At 38.9% G+C, this 21262-nt stretch overlaps 1 protein-coding gene across 1 annotated transcript in view; it reads left to right on the top strand.

Annotated features, from left to right (window-relative positions):
• Window positions 1-21262, top strand: part of LOC126416932 (formin-2-like) — a 277023-nt gene that overhangs the window by 216294 nt on the left and 39467 nt on the right. Inside the window, 3 exon segments of the mRNA XM_050084812.1 lie at window positions 8164-8256; window positions 8341-8392; window positions 16852-17001. Of these exon segments, the coding sequence (XP_049940769.1) occupies window positions 8164-8256; window positions 8341-8392; window positions 16852-17001 (295 nt within the window).

Below are 21262 nucleotides of genomic sequence, written 5' to 3'. Positions count from 1 at the left end.
CATCAGGCAATGCAGCATGTTCTAGGCTAGTTATAACATTGTTGACTCAAGTGCGCATTGACAGTATGCGTCCAGTGAAGCAGCCACAAAAGTGCACCGTTTTTGTCCGTGCTTACTGCCACATTAGTGAGTGATCTTTTGTAGTGGTGAGAAGAAGTCGTTTATCAGATTTGGAGATTGAGCAGCTGCTTTTGGAAAGTGACGATAATTTCAGTGACAATTCTGAAAGTTTTCAAGATATGGATGTTGAGGCTAGTGAAAGTGAAAGTGACTTTGATCAGAAACATCTGAAGATGAGACACTACTGTAGCAGACGGTACCTAGTGCATTTGTGCATGCTAGTTCAATTTATAATCAATATTTGTTCACTGGTAATAGTGGTACAGTTGTGCCTCTAAAACAATATGAGGTGATGAGTTGTTTTAAGTGTTTTGTGGATGATACTTCACGCACAATAATAGCTGGACTAACGAACTTTTATGCAGAACAGTTCCTAGCTTCTCCTCCCAATTTAGCAGCACACTCCAGGGTTCGCAGTTGGCAGGATACTACATATGACAAGGTAAAAACACTTATTGCAATGCTTGTACTTCAAGAAATTCTTCACAAACCAGACCACAAGATGTACTTTTGAGAGAGAGAGAGAGAGAGAGAGAGAGAGAGAGAGAGAGAATGAATATCAGTTGACACACCTTTCTTCAGGAAACTGATGACTGAAAAACAGTTTCATCTTTTATTGAAATTCCTCCACTTTGCTGACAATACCTTTTATGACCCACTTGGCACTATCAGCAGAAAACTATTCAAAATTCACCCCATTATGGAGCATCTGTGGCATAAATTCAGATCAATATATGTGCCAGAGAGGAACATCACCATTGACAAATCGTTGTTGCTCTGGAAAGGGTGGCTTTGATGGAGGCAATATTTTTCATCAAATCGTAGCAGATTTGGCATCAAATTGTACAAACTCTGTCAAAGCAGTTCCGGGTATGTATGGGACTTTATTATTTACACTGGGAAGGACACTAATTATAGTAGCCACTATGCAGATGAAAAAGTAACCTCTTGAATTGTTTTGAAACTTGCTTACAATCTATTTGGGAAAGGCCACTGCATTTATCTTGACAACTGGTACACCAGTCCAGATCTGGTGGACAAAGTAACCAGCAATAATACTGCTGTTGTCAGCACAATGCAGCAAGACAGGAAGGGGTTCCCTGACTTCATAAAAAAAGGAAAAACTGAAGAAAAGGGAGTACATAACAGGGTACAGAGGCAAGCAGATGGTAATGAAATGGAAGGACAAAAGAGGCATTGTTATGGTATACCGATGCCTCTTCTTTAGTCTTCTTCTTGTTTCTTGTTTATCCCAGCTTCTTGAGATCTCTTGTGAAGAGAGACGATACAACATGTTCAGTAGTGGTGTGGGACAATCAATGAAGTTACACAACAGTTAAATTACTAACTTTTGAAACCGCCGGTTTATTGGCATTTCTGGAAATAAAACCACTCTCACACTCTCATGCAGTCAGCAAATTTCTTGTAACAGTTTGTCTGTGTAATGGAACTTACTAAGTTGCAAATAGCTCTAACAAATTAATTAATCTGCATTACAATGTTGCTAAGCAACATGATCAACAAGGTGATATGTGTCTCAATTAAAACAGAACCTCGATATTTTGAATAAACTTTTGGTTCATTTTTGTCAAAATCAGCACTTGTCTCAAAATTAATTTCTGACTTCATGCATTAAGTCCAAGTGCATTTGCAACTATTTACTCGATTCACTGGACAGCTCGATTGTGCACTAGCATGTGACATATTCCAAATTGAGCGCACAGGTTTCAGTTTTCCTTAATGGGCTAAATGACACTTTTGTAGTAATGTGATGTGTCTATCTCACATAACGTCTAAATGAAACTGGATTTGTCTCCATTTGAGTCAAAATCACAAAAAATAAAATTCACACTGCAGGTCAGCAAACTGTACATGCACACCTCTTGCACTCTAAGTGATAACTCATCTCAGAGTAAAAGCCGCACATAAATTTGCACTTTTTCATGTGCACAAAATTCAAAACACCTTTACATTAAACAGATAAATTATGGCCAGCAATTACTAATTAACATTTCCCATTCTGAATAAACTTCAAGAACTTGTATTTCATAATCAATAAAATTGTATCACCTGAAAGAAACTATTAGTTTGCTCAAAAAGATTCAGATTACAATCAATTCATGGCTGGATGACGTCATGAGTCAATACTTGGTTGGAATGAATGAAATACCTGTACTGAAAAATACTGTCTGTTAAGTAATTTACTGACTTTTATAACAAATTTCGTACCCCTTGCATTGCTACTATGGTCAGCATCTTCCATGACAATACTTTTTTAAATGTAAACTCGAAGAAGGGAATCATTCAAAAGCCACATATCGTTATTGACTAAAATAAGAATATGATTGGAGGGTGGGGGTGGGGGGGGTGGGGGGGGGGGAGTGGTAGATAGGTATGATTCTCAGTTACAAAACTACTAGATGGCCAGTAGCAGGCTGAAAAAAAAAAGTTATCAGAAGCTTTCCCACCACTTGTTGTCCAATGCATGCTTCAGTGCATACGTTCTGTACAACAAGCATGGTGCTGAACAAAGTAGAATGAGCTTCATGATTAATCTTGGCAAACAGTTGACTGTAGCTTCATCACAACAAGGGACATCAGTAGGATGCCCACCTTGAACACTGAAAGCAACACACCTTACAGCCAGGCATTTTCCAGACCACCTTCCACCCACAATGAAGAAAGGTCAAACAAGGAGCTGTGTGGTGTGCATGAGAAAAGGCCTTCACAAAGAAACTTCATACTGGTGTGGAGAATGCAAAGTTGTCTTGCTTGCAGCATGTTATTTTAAAATGTTTCACACTGAAAATGACTTGTAATATTGTGAAAATAAAGTTTTGTTAACTTCTGCAACATATTTTATTCATTTCCACCCAGTATCAATTTAAATTTAAATTCAACAACAAAACATGAAGGACAACTTTTATGCATGAGAACAGTATGCAGCACCACCACACATGAGCACGCTGATGTGTGTTACCCACTGTGGAAGAGGTGTACGTGCGCAAATTACCCACTTCACGGGCTAATGACCTGGCAGACAAGATTACTATTAATCTCAGATGTTTTGTAGATGATGCTGTTACCTATAATGAATTACTGTAACTAAGAAGCTGCATAAATCTTGAGAAGATTTCAAAGTGCTGCAAAGATTGATAACTTGCTTTAAATGTTCATAAATGTAAAATTTTGCACTTCATAAACTGAAAAAACATGTTATCCTATAATATCATTGAGAGACTGTTGGAATCAGCCAACTCATACAAATACCTGGGTGTAGCACTTCACAGGGATTTGAAATAAAATAATCATATAGTAGGTTGTAGACTTTGGTTTATTGATAAAATACTGGGGAAGTGCAGTCAGTCTACAAGGGAGATTGCTTTCAAATCACCTGTGCAACCAGTTCTACGATATTGCTAAAGTGTGTGGGACCCAAATCAGATAGAACTAACAGGGGATATTGAAAGTATACAGAAAAGGGCAGCATGAATGGTCACAGGTTTGTTTAAGTGTCACAGAGATACTGAAGGAACTAAACTGGCAGACTCTTGAAGACAGACATAAACTGTCCTGGGAAAGTCTATTAACAAAGTTCCAAGAACTGGCTTTAAGTAATTACTTTAGGATACACTACAACCCCTTGTGTGTTGCTCACATAGGGATTGTCAGGATAAGATTAGAATAATTACTGCTTGCACAGAAGCATTCAGTCAACCATTCTTCCTGCACTCCATACATGGATGGAACAGGAAGTAACCCTATTAACTGGTACAATGGAATACTCTCTCTGCCATGCACCCCATGGCGGTTTGCAGAGTATAGATGTAGATGTAGAATAATAGTAGAATAATGAGGTCCATAATATCAATACTAGAAGCAGTTAAGTTCATTAAACTTCACTGAAACTGACTGTTGCTCTGAAAGTGGTGAACAATGTTACTATCATTTTTTCTTTACAAAATGCTGAGACATGCCAAAGTTCAGGTCCTATAGAAGCTCTGCTGAATGTCCCCCCTATAGCATAATTCTGACCCCTCCAGCCAGTGTCTGTTGTGTGGTGCAGGTTTTGAGAAGCTGTTCACAAGGATGAAAACATATCTGGGCACAACCATTGACCTGGTGTTGCAAGAAATGAGATCCTTTCAGCCAGGTGACATACAGGCTGATTATAATTAAACTTTCAAAGTGCTGTAGAAATAACACCACTGGTCAGAATGACATCAAATTACAAAAGAGTATTTGCTATGGCAGAAGGAAAAACAGTTGTGTGAAAATTGATCAATATGTGCCAGAATACATAAAACACACCAGGTACACAGCTTTTCCTCCTTTCGTGTCTGTGATATTTGCTGTGACTGTCTAAATGCAGGATTGTACTCTGCTTGTAAAGCTGTATTACAGGAATGATGACTGTGCACATGTCACTCTGCAGAAGTTCTGGACACTGAAGAGTTTGAAAAACGACATTGGTCTGATGACTGCTGTGGGTATGGAGAAAGTGATTCGGAAATATGAAAAGTTGTTTTTTTGGCCTGGCAGAGGGAGGAAATGAATTGATTCAATGTCAATGGAAGCAGTGGTCACAGCCATGCAGGAGGAGATGAGTGGTGGTGAGCAAATGTGTAATGCATGGAGAATTGCCCAAACATTGGACATATCCATGAGCACAGTGCGTAAAATCCTACGACACATCCTTCTTTGCTATCCATTCAAAATTACCCATGTGCCCAAGTTGCTTCCTGTTGATCTGACAGCAAGGGACACCTTTGCTTTAGAATTTCTTTGGAAGCAGACAATGATTGGCTGTGGAAGATAGCGTGGACATATGAAGCCCACTTCAATTTAACAGGATATGTTAGTACAAAGAACTGTCAAATATGGGCAATGGAAAATCCACATACAAATCAATGAGTAACACTTCATCCTGAAAAGTCACTGTGTGGTGCAGGTTTATGGCATCATTTATCATATGACCATATTTTTTCAAAGAGACAGGTGCCTTTGGTCCTGCTACCTGTATCGTCACTGATAAGCGCTATGAGTGTCTTTTGTGTAACCACATCATTCCAGCTCTCCAACAGTGTGGATGGCACATCTCCACACATTGCAAATCCAGTTAAGCAGCTGCTGAAGCACCATTTCAGAAAAGCTAGGATTATCAGCCACCATTTCTGTACAGCCTAGCCATCCCTAGGACTTGATCTTAATCCGTGTGACTTATGGCTGTGAGGCTGCCTTAAGTGTTCTGACTGCAAACTTAGATGCATTGGAGGCACACATTGCGCAACACATTCTGAACATGACTCAGGAAACACTTTGATCAGTTGGGGAATGTGCTGTTTCTCAATTTCAACTTGTTCAATATGCTGTCCACCATTTTCTGCAACATGTTTTACACCAATCCCACTGAAATCAATAATACGATTTGATTTTTATTAATGGTTTTTTGTGCAGTTTTTGGTCTCAGGACAATTAAAAACTGATGTGATTGATGGGTTTTATGTGGTCTTTGGCCTCAGGACAATTAGAAACAGATTGTTCCCATCTGATGTGATATGACCTTGCCGTGATGGATGCGCTTACATAACTAACAGTATCACACTGAATAGTACAGTTTGTTTACTGTTGAATGTACACCTTAGGCATTGTTGTATGATTTGTCATTTGTAGTCAACCACTAGTAAATTATAATGCTTACAGCACCATCTATTGCTACACTTTGTAACTCTTTATTGTTGTTCTGCCACACGTTTTCCCCCTTATCTGAAATATTCCATTGCACTTTGATGTCATTCGGATCAGTGGTGTTATTTCTACAGTAGTTTGAAAGTTTAACTTTAATTATAATCACCCTGTGTTTCTGTTGGTTCATGGTTCAGTCTTGGTGATCCCATGCTCACTGCAGCTGTAAATGAATATGACATTGGATCAACAAGAGAACATGTAGGGATTATCTGCTGCAGCACCCCATACTCATTTCATCATGTCTGCCTCAGATTGCCCCCTGTACTGCTTTACATAGAGGATAATTATATAACCTTTATGTTCTATGATGGTGTGGACTTCCAACACTTTGTTGCCTAATAGCAGTAGTACATGATCAAACAGCTTTACCATTTCTGAAATGCTCACCCCAAGGTGCCAGCCATAACTATCTGCCCTTCGCCAAAGTCACTTATGTCAGCGAATATATCCATTTGTGGCAGATATTTTCAGTAGAATGATTCCCCATTCATCTCTGCTCTACTTAGGTACTTCCTTTACAGTGTTTTGCGCCTGATATGCAACCACATAGTATTCAGTCACACAATGGGCAGACCACACAAAGTTTTGACTCATTGGTGTAACTGCATACTCATTTATGTTAGTGAGGTAAATATTTTTTTCTGCAGTGTTACTATGCTGTGATTTTTCACTTGATACCATAGTGAAATGTGCATTAATTTAGTAGTTTTTTACTTACTTATTATTCCATATTGTTAAGGTATGTAGGGTAAGTACCATGTGGAACACACGGCAAACTAAATTCTTGTAACTTTGAGAATCATAATCAGAATACAAACAATGAAAAGAGTAATGATAACCATTCACAATTTAGTTTCACAATGTCCTCCTTTTGAGCAACCCCCCCCCAACTTGCCCCCTCCCTCTCAATACACACATACAAAAACCTAATTTGGTCCTAGAATTGTGGTCTGAATGATATGTAGAAATGTCATATTGAGGGTAAAAGCACCAAGGACCATGAGGGTGAAAGGTAATGATGAAGGTTGGGGACAGGGGAGTCAGAGTAGAACAGCATAAAATGGTATTCATACTGGGAACACTGTGAGTGTTGCTGAATAGATGGATGATAAAAACATTGAGGAAGTATGGGGCAGGGGCGGGGGGGAGGGGGCAGGAATGAGGACAGATACGGTAGTAGGTGTAGAATGAGAGTTAGTGGAAATTGGAAGATGTATTGTAAGAACAATTCCTCACATATGCAGTTCAGAAATTCAGAGAAGCTGGGATCGTTGGCAGGGGACATGGTGCGAGAGGAAGGGGTGAAAAGGAGGATAGGAACCAGATGGTCCAGTTGTGAAACTACCAGTAACGTGGAGCATGTTGTGCTCAGTAGCATGTTCTGTCACTTGATGCTCAACTCCTCTTGTGGTCTCTGTTTGGGGAGATAAATGTGTTCAGATGGACAGTTAGCTTGTGTTCATGCACAAATAAATGGTTGTTCAGAAATTAGAGCAGAATCAATATAATGTAGATACTTTGAAAGGTGATTCTGCCTGTGATGCGATAGGATACACCTGTGACAGAACTACAATATCACACTCTGAATGGGTTCATAGGACACTTTTGCATATGGTTCTTTCACATTGAATGACGAGGGGATGGGAGTAGATGTGACATAAAGATGGTTCAGAATGATTTGTGATTGGGAGGTTAGCAGGATACCAAGAGGGAATGGAAGGATTGAGGGAATCACATTTCTCATTTCTGGGCTCTATGAAAGGTAACTGAAGCTGCAGCGGAGGATATGATTAGGTTGTTAAAGTCAGATGTGATTTTGTGTAATATGGGAGGTTGGAGGATGTCACTTGATTCATTAGCTGTTGGTTGGTGGATGCTGTTGAAGTACAGTATTAAGAGCATTTGTGAATATAGCATTGTGATCCAGGAATAGGGAAAAGATACTGAAGATGCAGAAGACTCACTGGGCCACATTAACCCAACATAATATTTTTCCTTGTTATTCAACCACTAAATTTCTCCATGTTATTTGTTTGTGTTGCTTAATGGCATATTCTCCTCTGTCTGCTTCTGTGTGGTATGTTATCTTCTTCAGTCCAGACTATATCGTGGTGTTGTGTGCTATTTTCTTTAATGGATGAATAACTAAATTTGATTTGATGAGGAAGATATCATTCTCTCTCTTTTTTGACCCATTTGTGTCTGGCCTCAATTTTTTTAATGAGACGTGATATGCTGTGTTCTTATGCTCCACATTCTTTCCATAGTATAATATGTTTTTGTTCTTTTTTACAGCATGCCAAAATAGAACACAAAAAGTTATTAAGGCCTCTTCAGAAAATAATTTACAGCCTTTCAAGGATAAGATGGAATTCTTTGTAACTAGAGGTAATAAAACATTATTGATTTGAGACCTGTAGATTTTAAAGTGCATTGTTTATGGAATATTAATGTATGTTTGTTTCCTTGTAGCCAAGAAGCAGCTCCTTGGTGAAAAAGAAAATTTAGAAGAATGCAAGCAAAAGTAAGTGTAACTAAAACACATTTATCTATGAAATTATGTGCGTACCTATTTAGATGATGTCTTAGCAAATCCACTAATATTCTATCCAGTTGTTCAGAGTTAGTCTGCACTGTTCTCAGCTCTCCACAGACCCAGGAGAATGGCAATCCACAGGGCTCCATATTAAGTTTCCTTCTTTTCTCATCACAATTAATGGTGTTGTAGCCTCCACTGGAGGTCATCCCTGCTCTCCAAGTGGATGATTTCTGTATTTTGGCTAGCTCTCTATCTATGGCCTCTGTGGTGCAATGCTCCAGGGTGGCATCTGACACACTTCTGTCACCATTAAGTCTAGGGTTGTGCATAGCTGTTACTGTACTACGGTCCATCCTGATCTGGAGCTCTGTCTCAATGCCCAACACCTGATGGCATTCCTCCAGTTCAGTTTCTTTGGCCTTCTTTTTGATAACAAGCTGACTTAGTTGCTCCGTATCTGCTTTCTGAAAGTTGGTTGTTTTTGTAAACTCAGTGTCCTTCACTTCCTTGCCCATACCTCTTGGTGCATGGGTTGTTAGGTTCTTTCCTACCTTTATCAGGCATTAGTTCTGCCCCATCTGGTATGTGGTTGTTAAGTTTATGGATGAGCTGCTCCTTCCAAGCTGCTCCCCTTGGACTCTGTTCACCATTGTGGTATCTGTTTAGGCACCAGCGCTTTTTGCACTAGCCCTGTCAATAGTCTCCTGGTTGATGCTGGGATCTCTCCCCTTCTATTTCAGTGGTCCCAGCTCCTTGTTTGCTATGCCATCATTGTCCACTTTCCCGTGCTCACCCATCCTATTTGCACTGTGACCTTGTGACATCACCTGCCTGCTGCCCACCCTCAGGTGGGTCTACTGCTTTGGCTCCACCTCACTTCTCTCTGCCCCGATTTCCATCACCCCTCCTTGTCTCTACGTCTCATCTCCTGACCACCCTCCTTGGTTAGTTCCTTGGCTGTGGATATGGACGGATCACTTTTGGGGTCCAAAATCCTCCATTGCTCCAATGGTGTCACATTATTTACTCCACCTGCTCTTACACGAGTTCCTGAATGCTACTGTATCTTACACAAATGACTCTAAACCCACCAGTCACATGGGAATGCGTTCATGTCTTCTGTTGCTATGGAACATCATCTCTTGATTGCCAAATGTCAGATGTTTACCACAGAACTGATGGCCATCCATACGGCTGTTTGGTTTAATTAACATTCCTCCCTCACCCAAGTTTTGTTATGTTTGGTTTGTCAAATTATGAAAATGAATTATGATGACTGAAGCTTATATGAGTATAATGAGAGATTTGAAAGATCAGTTGTTATGTTTATTGTTTCTTGGTTTAGAGAAGCTGTGATGTCATGGGTGAGGTATATGAATTATATTCGAAGCACATTTCTATTAGGTGTAGAAAAATGATATTTAGGGTACTATGGAGACATGTGGAGGCTATGGAGAAATATTTTGTGAGGTTTCTGCTGTTGTGATAAAGCTTGTGTAGTTTACTAGGGATATTAAGGTGACATTTTGTGATGTATTCTGTGATGTCTATAGTCATTATAACAGTGGTAGGATGATGTTGTGTTAATGACTTGTGATTTGTTTTACTCTTATTTGTGACAGTGTACTGTATGGTTTTGGAGAATACTTAAGTTGAATTTATGCTATCTGTTGAACTACATTTTTGTTCTATGGTTACATTGTGCTTTTGATGATGACTGCAGTGCACTGGAAAATTTGTGGCTGGGAATTCCAGTTGGTAGCTTTATTGTGTTGAATGTAGTGTTGGAATGAGAGAAATTGCTAGGATAACTCATGAGAAGTGCTGAAGATAATGTTGCAGCTGATGATATATAGATAACACCTGTTTATAAACTGAAGAATCTGTCTGATGTATTAACTGCATATCTGGAAATAAATAAAAATGAATTATCACTATCAGAAAAATACTAAGAATAATTCATAGTTTCAGTATAATTAATATTAAAAAAATGAACTTGGCCACTACATATTGCACCTCTAATTATTATGTAAGGTTATTTTAATAAATTTGTTTTAGTAGAAAAGAAGGAATAGTTGGTGCTTTTTTTCAGTACCGTGGAGCCTCACTTAACAAGCACCTCCAATAACACACGATTCACATAATGAGACTTAATGAGCGATGTTTCACATAATGGGTGGTGGTGGTGGTGGTGGTGGTGGTGGTGGTGGTGGTGGTGGTGGTGGTGGTGATTTAATGTGATGTCACCTGTCTCTCACACGTGGTGGGAAAATGTTTAACAATATGAACACCTTTTGTAAATGAACAGTGTCTTCAGTACATACTGCAGTCTGGGTTTAGCACTCTTTTTGGTATCATCTAATTCACTGAAATGTTCCTGAAGATAAAGCTGCAAGAAGATGAGTATAAGAGAGAGAAAATGAGCTTATAAATGAAATTAAAATAATTGAAAATGTGAACATGGTTTGAGCGTTGCTGATTTAGCATGCACATACAGTTGGTATACATCAACTATTTGTACTATCCTTAAGGAGGAGGACAATATTAAGGAAACAGATGCTTCAAAGGAAGTGACAAAGTATCTAAACAATGTTTTTGTATTCTAAATGATGTCAGAAGGTTGCTCCTTATATGTATCAATAAAAATCAAATTGCAAGGCAACACTATTAACAAGAACATCATTTGTGAGAAGGCGAGAAAGATTTTTGCTGACCTCATTAAGAAGATACCAGGATCATCAGTGGACAAAGCTGCGGGTGGTTTCAGGAATTTAAGGGAAGAACCAGTGTCCACAGCATTGTGAGCCATGGCAAAACAGCCAGCTCTGACACAAAGACAGCAGAGATCATCATCAACTACTTCAAGATGCTCATACGTTCTGAGGGTTATCTGCTGCAACAGGTTTTTCATTGTGACAAGAGGGGTCTATTCTGGAAAAAATGTTGAAGCATACCTTTATAATAGCAGAGCAGACTGCATTGCCTGGTCATAAACCAATGAAAGACCGTCTCACACCGCTATTCTATTTAAAAGCAGGCAGTGATTTGAAAATTAAAGCACTTCTTGCTCATCATTCAGAAACTCCATGAGCCTTCAAGAAATGTCAAGTGCAGAAGAGCAGGTTAAATGTGATGTGGAGGTCCAATAACAAGGCTTAGGCACCAAGTGATCTTTTTTGCCATTGGATCAATGAAGTGCTTGGTCCTTCTGTGAAAAAGTATTTGCTTGAGATGTCTTCTTGTTATGGACAATGCTCCTGCCCATTCTCCAGGCCTACAAGACCATCTCCTTGAAATATTTCAATTCCTCTGAGCACCACTCCATTACCCCTACCTATGCACCAGCAGATTATTCCTAACTTTAAGAAGCTCTACACTAAAGCAGTCTTTGAGCATTGCTTTGAGTTGACTGAAGTTACCAAGATCACTCTGAGACTTTTGGAAATATCACTTCAAAACTGTTGGCTATGCCAAGATAACAGAAAAGGCATGGGAAGGGTTTATCAAGAGAACTCTCACTTCTGCTTGACAGAAGCTTTGTCTGGAGTGTGTTGCTGAATGTGACTGAGGCATTTGAGTCAGTACCTGTGGAACCTGTAGTCAAAGAGATTGTGCCTTTGGCCAAGAGCATGGGACTAGAAGTGGATAACAAAGATATTGACAAGCTTGTGGAAGATCACAGTCAAGAAATGACCACTGAAGAGCTTATGAAGTTGCAGTGTTTTTCACAGCAGAAAGTTGTGGAGAGGCGTTCTTCTTCTTCAGAGGAAGAGGAGGAGGGGGTAACAGCAAAGCAGCCATCTTCTGGTGCAATAAAAGAAAGGCTGAAAGCATATGAGTCAGTTGCATCATACACTGAAAATCATCACCTCAATGTAGTAGTGGCTATGCCCACTACAAATTTATTTGACAATAATGATCTGCCACATTTTCATCACATATTGAAGCATTGGCAGAAACAAATGACTACAGATAGATTACTAGTAAAAAAGAATTAGTTATGTATTGTCAGTAATAAAGTACATAATACTGTGTGTATAATTTTCTTTGAATAAATGGCATGAATAAGATAAAACTTTTAGTACCTTTTCTGCATTGAACACATCATATTTTCCATTAAATTATATGGGTAAATAGTTTTGCTTAATGAGTGTTTCACACTAAGAGTTAGACTCTGGAATGAATTTTGCTCACTACACAAGGTTCCACTGTATTACTTTGTACAGTATGTGCATTTTGTATAGGCTACAGGATGAAGATATTCTTTGAAAATGAAATTTTTCTGAACAGCTGACTAACTGGAAACTTGGCACTGTTGCTGTAAGACTCAAATATTTTTTTCTGCTGTCTTATAAAAGCCCCCAAGTTCCATTTGTCAGATTTCTCAAGCAGAGGGAAGTAAAAAAAAAAAAAAAAAAAAATGAAAAGATGGGAGGAATCGGGTTAATCTCATAACACAGTTTTACTGTTTTAAAAGAACTTCCTGATTCATTCATTAGCAGTCAGGAAGTTGTGGGTTGGTGAAGGTGATTATGTACCTTTTGGTAATGAAATGAGAAGTAGAAGGTTTTACGTGTCTGTTTTACTGATTTTTATTGTATTTTAGATAGATTTACTTTGTTACATCAAAGTGAATTATCACAATACTTATTTAGTAATTAGTATTGTTTTCATGCTTATGTATTCTTTTTCCTTCTGCAAAAGATGTCTGCAGGGAGAAGGGGGGAGAGGGTAGAGTTTCCAAGTATTAAAGTTTTCTCAAAATGTAATTTACCATAGTTATCAGATATTAGTCTTAACAATTTTCCTATGATAAAAAGATGTTGCTTTGATAGTTGCACTAAGCTGAAACAAATTAACTTCATTGAGTATGCTATTTGTCTTATAGTTGGTAGGGATTTTTTATCAAACAAATTGTAGATTTATCATCACTTTGTGTTCAGAAGTTGTGTTTCTGCCATATAAAAGGAATTTATAATTTTTCTATTTGGTTTCACTTGGAATAGTACAGTCATTTTCAACTGTTATTTTTAGCATCTTCCCTACATTTTTTCCTTTTTAATTTAATGAGAGAGATGCACCCAGACTGAGCATCAATGTAAAAGTCTATACAAACTTTTTTTTTTCAAGTCATTTTAGTCCTTGCAGTAGTCCATTATGGTTATTGTTATCTTTGTACATGTCTTAATGTAGTATCTCTTACACTATTGTTCACATAATGCACATTTAAATTCTTCACTCAGTTCTTGGAATTTAATGTTGACTCATATTTTAAAATGTAATCCATACATTGCAAGTCTTTTACTTACATGCTACTGGTTTATACTATCTTTGGTCCAAGTGTTATCCATCATGGCTGGTGTGTTGTAGGACACCATGTCTTCTGCCTCCTCTTCCAGTCCATAGTTTCAATCAGTTTCTGATATGGTCCAGTGGAATGTAGCTGGTTTTGAAATCTAATGTCCTGTGTGAAATAAATCTCTTGTGAGTTCATACTTAAGTTGGGATAGCACTACTTTTACCACTTGTAGATCCATTTCACAAAAATCATCTTACTTTTTTTTATTCTTTTCATATAGCTGACCTTAATTTTGATTCCCTTTATGAATGTGAAATTTCTCCGTTACCTCTTTCTACATCTACATACAAACTCTGCAAATGGTGGAGGATACCATATGTTAATGTTACTTCACACTCCAGTTGTGTATGGAGCACAGGAAGAATGACTGCTTAAATGCCTCCTTGCATGCTGTAATTAGTATAATGTTTTGTTCATGGTACCTATGGGAGCAATATATAGAGGGATGAAGAATGATCCTGGATTTTTAACTTAATGCTGGTCCTTTAAACGTTGTAAGTAGGCTTTCACAGGATAAATGGCACATATATTAAAGGGTTTGCCAGTTTAGTTTTCTCAGAAATTGCGTGACACTCTCCGGTGAGAGAGAGACAAACTGTTGGCCATTTATGCCACTCTTCTTTGACATGTTTGTTGAAAACAATGATGTCTCCAGGTTTGAACTAGGTTTCAGGCTACCTTCTACAGCATCACTTAAATTTTAATTTGACTTTGGTTTTCAGCTGGTGTTTTTACTACCGGTACTCATTCTCATCAGATTTGTCGATATTTTGTTCCTTATTGTGTGGTTGAAGTCTTCCTTTTTCCTGTAAATCCCATGTAAGTATTCAGTTTTTTGATTCTATTTATGCAACATTGCTATTCCTGAGATTTAAACTGCTGACATGGGCTCTTTCTCTTGTTCAGTTCATTACTTACTCACTAGTTTGGATAATTAAGTTTAGCCTGAAAATTCTGTAGTTCTTATACGTAGACTCAATAATAGAATGACGATTTCCAGTAAATACACAACTTCATGCACTACTTTAGGGCTCCTAATCTCTCTCCCTTCTCCTTAGCTCAACTTGTACCCCAAAAAGGCACTGAATTATTCAGTTATAACATTTATCTAGCAAAATGCTACGATATTAATGGTTGTACTGTAATCCTGAATTGTTCTCTGTGTGTTTGTGATACTTGATGGTGTAATTTCTGATGTTAATTGCCAATATTAACCATTGCTTGATTATGTCTAGAATGTTTGAACCTAATAAGTGCAAAAACTTCAGCAGCTGTTGTTCAAACTTGCACATAATTTTTCAGCAGCAGTCATTGAGTACATAATGGCTCTGGAAAAATATTCAGTGCTTTACACTAAAGAGCCAGAGAAACTAGTACACCTGCCTAATATCATGTAGTGCCTCCATGAGCATGCAGGAGTGCTTCAACACAACATGACATGGACTCAACTAATGTCTGTAGTGGAGTTGGAGGGAACAGACACCATGAATCCTGCAGGGCTGTCCATAAACTTGTAAGAGTACAAGGGGGTGGAGCACAGCATGTTGCAAGGCATCACAGATATGCTCAATAATGTTCATGTCTGGGGAGTTCGATGGCCAGAGGAAGTGTTTAAGCTCAGAAGAGTGTTCCTGCAGTCACTCTGTGGCAATTCTGGACATGTGGGGTGTTGCAATACCCTGCTGGAATTGCCAGTGTCTGTCGGAATGCACAATGGATATGAATGGATGCAGGTGATCAGACAGGATGCTCATGTACGTGCCACCTGTTAGTCATATCTAGACATATAATGGGTCCCACATCACTCCAACTGCACATGCCACACACCATTACAGAGCCTCCATCAGCTTGAACAGTCCCCTGCTGAGATGCAGGGTCCATGGATTCATGAGGTTGACTCCATACCCACACGTGCCCATCCACAAGATACAACTTGAAGCAAGACTTGAAGCAAGACTCAGCCAACCAGGCAACATTTTTTCAGTCATCAACAGTCTGATGTCAGTGTCAATGGGCCCAGACAAGGTGTAAAGCTGTGTGTCATGCAGTAATCAAGGGTACACGAGTGGGTCTTCGCCTCTGGAAGCAGATATCGATGATGTTTCATTGAATGGTTCACATGCTGCCACCTGCTGATGGGTCAGCATTGAAATCGGCAGCAATTTGTGGAAGGGTTGCACTTCTGTCATGGTGAATGATTCTCTTCAGTCATCATTGGTCTTGTTCTTGCTGGATCTTTTTCCAGCCGCAGCGATGTCAGAGATGTGATTTTCGCGGTACACTCGGGAGATGGTCATACTGGAAAATCCCCACCTCATCACTACCTCAGAAATGCTGTGTCACATAGCTCGTGTGCTGACTATAGCAACATGTTCAAACTTACTTAAGTCTTATAACCAGCCAGTGCAGCAGCAGCAGCAGCAGCAGCAGCAGCAGTAACCAATCTAACATCTGCACCAGACACTTGTTGTCTTATATAGGCGTTGCTTACCACAGCGCTGTGTTCTGCCTGTTTACGTATCTCTCTGTTTGAACACGCATGCCTATACTAATTTTTTTTTCCCAGTGTATTTAGTAGCAAGTTGCACTGTATCATATGCATGGATCACTTAACCGTTACAAACTATAATTTACAGTTTAAGTTACATGGAAGCAGCTAAGAGGAACATTATTCACGAAATAAAAATACTTGTTAAATATTTTGAGCAGCTGAATTCCTAATGCAGAGAAATTTGTTTGATGGAGAAATTAAAGAAAATTGCACGTCCATACATATAATGGATTTTAGTGGTTGATGGTTTCCCTGCTACATTGAGACATTCTTTTGTCCCTCCTAATGGCTTCTCAAGTTTATTACAATCTTACATTGATAGCGCTTCATCACATCATGGATTGATTCACATCATGGATTGATTTGCATGTGTGCAAATGTAGTAAGTGTTTCCATTATTTAGAGACTAAACAGTGATTAAGTAATTTAGATGAATACCCAATGTACTACTGATATTGTTACTTAAAAAAAGAAATGCTTATTTTCCTGTATGTGTTACATATACTTACGATTAATCTGTTCTGTATTCTTTAGATTTTATGGCACTATGGATTTTTATCAATACCATCCAAAAGGTAAAAAAGAAGATGTAACACCTAAAGATTTCTTTGCTTTGTGGCTACCATTTTGCCGTGATTTTAAGGATATCTGGAAGAAAGAGCAGCAGAGATTAATAAAGGAAAAGTAAGCAAAAAATTTATTAAGTGAAACTACTCTAACAATGAAAATTCCAGGGTGCATATGCCAGTTTATTCAAACATGTAGTTTTGATTAGAATTCTCATAGTCAATTTGAAACAACCCCGCAAAATCATTTTTACAGAAATTAATTTCTAATAGTGAATTTTAATTTCTGTATTATTCCCAAATTTTGATTCAAAAGTCTCTCTTTGAAGATGAATTTCAGTTAAAAATTCATCATGTAATATAAATAGATTTACTAATGTGACCACATAGATGATATTTAGAAATTGATTTGTTTTCACCACCACCACCACCACCACCACCACCACCACTTCATGGAGTAAGCTGCACGACCTGTTCCAGAAACCATTTTATCCTAAGACGTGTGATACTTTGCTGTCCAATGGGCTTATAACATGGGAATTCTAGGCAAATGATCATGCTGCATAGTTTCTACATTACACCAGTTGTCATATTGTTTTTTGTTTTGCTTTCCAAATCAAAAATCTATAGCTGTTTTCTTATTTCTGTATATGGTATTTTGTCCATCAGCGAGCTGCCTTTGACTGCCCTGAGTAATTTCATTTCAGCTGACACAATTTTCCTTCTGTCTCTCTGCAAGATTAGAATTGTCTCCCTACCATATACTACTACTTGTACTGCTATTGTTTTGTAAGACTTAAGCTTAGTTTCCCTTCAGGTTCTATATTTCTGAGTTTTGGGAATCCCTCCACATACATGCTTAAATTTGCAAAGTTTTTTCATGTTACAATCAATTGTTAGGGTTATTTCACATCTGAGATAGCAACTTTTTACTTTCTGTAGCCTTTGAACATACTATTTTAAGTTTGTTGAACATAAGAACTAGATGGCTAAAGATGTGGTTGCAGTGCAAATTCTACAGAAATCACAGCCTACCCTTACAGTTTCAAGCATTGATTGTGGGATACAAGCATCCTTTTCTTTTACAGTCAAGTCTTCATTTTATTTTATATTTGGTTCCACAGTTATTTTTTCACTTTATTCTTGAATATGTACTGAAGCATACCTTTAAAGTGTCTTAGTTTGTCACATACTGAAAAGAATGAAGAAAGAGAAACAAAAAATTACCTTCAGGAGAGGGCTCCCCCAGTACAAATGGGAGAGGGGTAAGGGGGAGGGACACAGAGAGGTGGGAGGGAGGGAGGAGTAGAGGGAAGGGGCACAGTAGAGGAGCAGAGAAGGGGAAAAGAAAGGTGTATGCATTGGCAGAGAGTAGCACTCAGTGAGGGTGAGGGGACATGAAATGGAAGCAGGTGATAGCATAGTGGAGGTGTAAACTGTTGGGTGGAGGGTTTGATGACAGTAGGTTACTGTAGGCTGAGGCCAGGATGATTTTGGAACCGAGAATGTGTTGCAAGGATAACTCGCATCTGTGCAGTTCAGAAAAACTGTTGGTGGATGGGAGCATCAAGATTGCTCAGGTTATGAAGCAACCATTGAAATAAAGGATGTTATTTTCAACTGCATGTTGTATCACAGTGTGGTTCACTTTGCTCTTGGGCACAGTTTGGCTGTGGCCATTCATCCTGGTGGACAGCTGACTGGTAAGTATGCCAATATAACAAGCTGTGCTATGACTGCAGCTGAGCTGGTATATGTTACAGCTGCTTTCACAGGTGACCTGGCCTTTGATAGGGTAGGATAAGCCTGTAACAGGACTAGATTGGGAAGTTCAGGATGAATGGATTGGGTAGGTCTTGCACCTGGGTCTTCCACAGGGATTTGGTCCCTGTGGCAAGGGTTTGGGATTGTGAGGAGCACAGGGGTGGACTAGGATGTTGTGGAGATTGAGTGGGCAAAGAAACCTCAGTTTGGAAGGGGTGGGAAGCATCTTTGGTAGTATGTGTCTCTCATTTCAGGGCATGGTTGAAACACAATAATTGTGACAATAGCTGATTAAGTGGCATTTCCAAGTTAGACTACTTTCTACTATCCTAATTTTAATTTTATTGGTGTTCACTGTACAAACTCTTTTTGGGGCACTATTCTTTCTGTAATTGATCTTCCAAGACTTTTACTGTCTCTGAATTTTAGTCTCTCTTTCAAATTATTCCTATGTTTCCTTCACTGCTTCCCCTTTAAGCAGATTGAATCAAATTGGGATTGGCTACAGTAATGTCTCAATCCCTTCTCAACTACTGTTTCCTTTTCATATTCCTCAACTTTGAAAACTGTCAGGTTTCTCCACAAGTGGTAAATAACTTTTCACTCCCAATACTGCATCCACAATAACCTTAAAATCTCAAAGAATATATTTGAATCAAAGTTGCGTAAAGTTTTATACAAAATGCAGATACTATAAATATGGGTTTGCTTTTCTGTAGACTATCTTCTTAGATAAGTTGCAGGGTCAGTATTGCCTTGCATGTTCATACATTTTCTTGGAACTCAAACTGATCTTCACTCAGATCAACTTCTACCTGTCAATCTCAGTGAGAAGGGTGGACTAAGAAGCAAAGTCAGATACAGAAGTAATAAGGGTACAGGGGAGGGAAAATGAGCTAAGAGCACCCAAATCCCTAGAGTATAATAGTCAACAAATTGTACAGTGCTTTGCAGTAATGCCAGCTGGTAAATGACAGATTAATTTCTCGTGATACCCTGCCGTTAATGTAGCAGATTTGCTGGTGGTGAAGGTGGAGTACATAGCTGTGGGTTCACAAGGGCAGGTTTTACAGTAGCATTGGTTCCATGAGCAAAAATCTTCAGACACAAGTGTGACATACCTGAGAATGTCATTGATTGTATAATGATGATGCAGAAAGCAGGAAGATGACAGACTGATCTGGCATGGAGTAGGGAGGATTTTAGGGAAGGAGGCTGATTATAATAGACTTGTAACTTGAATTCAGATTCAGCTATTTGTCTTTCATGGTCAACTGAACAGAGGCGTTGGTTGATTGAGACTATGAGTTGGGCTCCTAACATTTGCCTGATTGTATCACTGGGTGCATTAGTCTCTGACTAGTTCATTTTCTTTATTTTAGTATTTAAAGCTTTAGAGGGATTTACTTACTTTGGTTGTGGAATACCATTTTGGTCTTTAGCATCTTCCGGCCAATGGTGAATAGTATGAAGTATGCTGTATGCCTGCAAAAGACAGAGATCTGGGTTTGAGGCCATGCACAGTACACAGTTTTAATATTATAAAGGTTCATGTCTTCTGGTGGCAACTACTAATAAGAAAGTATTGGGGTTTTCATATCCTGAGATTCTGTTAGAGACATTGCTGTGTAAGAGTTGTGACTTGATTCTCTCTTCGTTACTTGGCAACCAGTAAATTTTGGATTTAACTACTTACTCAAGTTCATAATAATAGATTGTAGTTTTATTTTGTATCTATAATTTTTCAAAATCACTTGTATCCAATGAACTAATGTCATGTGTGTTTTGGAAATTATTAAAAATTGCAATATTGATGATGGTTTCTAAGGTCTTTCAAAATCATTTCATAATTTTTCGTGACAGGTCAGGATGTTAGGAAAAACTAAATGAACTATGTGAACATTGATCAAACAATGGAAAGTCCAGAATGGAATGTAACAATATTATGAAAAGGAAAGCTGCTACTCACAATATAGCGGAGATGCTGAGTCGCAGGCAGGCACAAGAAAAAGATACTTGCAAACAAGCTTTCAGCTAGCAAGGCCTTCATAAAACAAACCCAGACACACACACACACACACACACACACACACACACACACACACACACACACACACACAAAAAAAAAAAAAACAAGACTCCAGTCTCTGGCAACTGAAGCCACACTATGAGCAGCAGTACCAGTGCGTGAGGGGAGTGGTGACTGGGTGGAGGTAAGGAGGAGGCTGGGGTAAGGAGGGGGAGAGATAGTAGGCTAGGGGTGGGGGACAGTGGAATGCTGCTGGGGCAAGGTGGAGAGAGGGTAGGGGAGCTACGTGTAGTTAGAAGGTTAGACAGAGGGCAGGGAAGAGGTTTGGATTGGGAGGGGTAGTGGGAAAGGAGAGAACTGCGGTGGTGGAATGAGGGCTGTATAGTGCTGGAATGGCAACAGGAAAGGGGCTGGATGGGCGAGGACAATGACTAAAGAAGTTTGAGGCTAGGAGGGGAAGTTCCCACTTGCGCAATTTAGAAATATTTCGAGGGGGACTGCTTGTAACTTAGCCATCTTTGAGGTGGGGGTCAATATCTAGGACAGTGGCTTGTTGGACTGAGTAGGAACGGGTGAAGCAAATGGG

The sequence above is a fragment of the Schistocerca serialis genome, chromosome 8 (genome assembly GCF_023864345.2).
Source record: "Schistocerca serialis cubense isolate TAMUIC-IGC-003099 chromosome 8, iqSchSeri2.2, whole genome shotgun sequence".
Taxonomy (NCBI): Eukaryota; Metazoa; Arthropoda; class Insecta; order Orthoptera; family Acrididae; genus Schistocerca; species Schistocerca serialis.
This window is presented reverse-complemented; position numbering and strand designations above follow the sequence as displayed.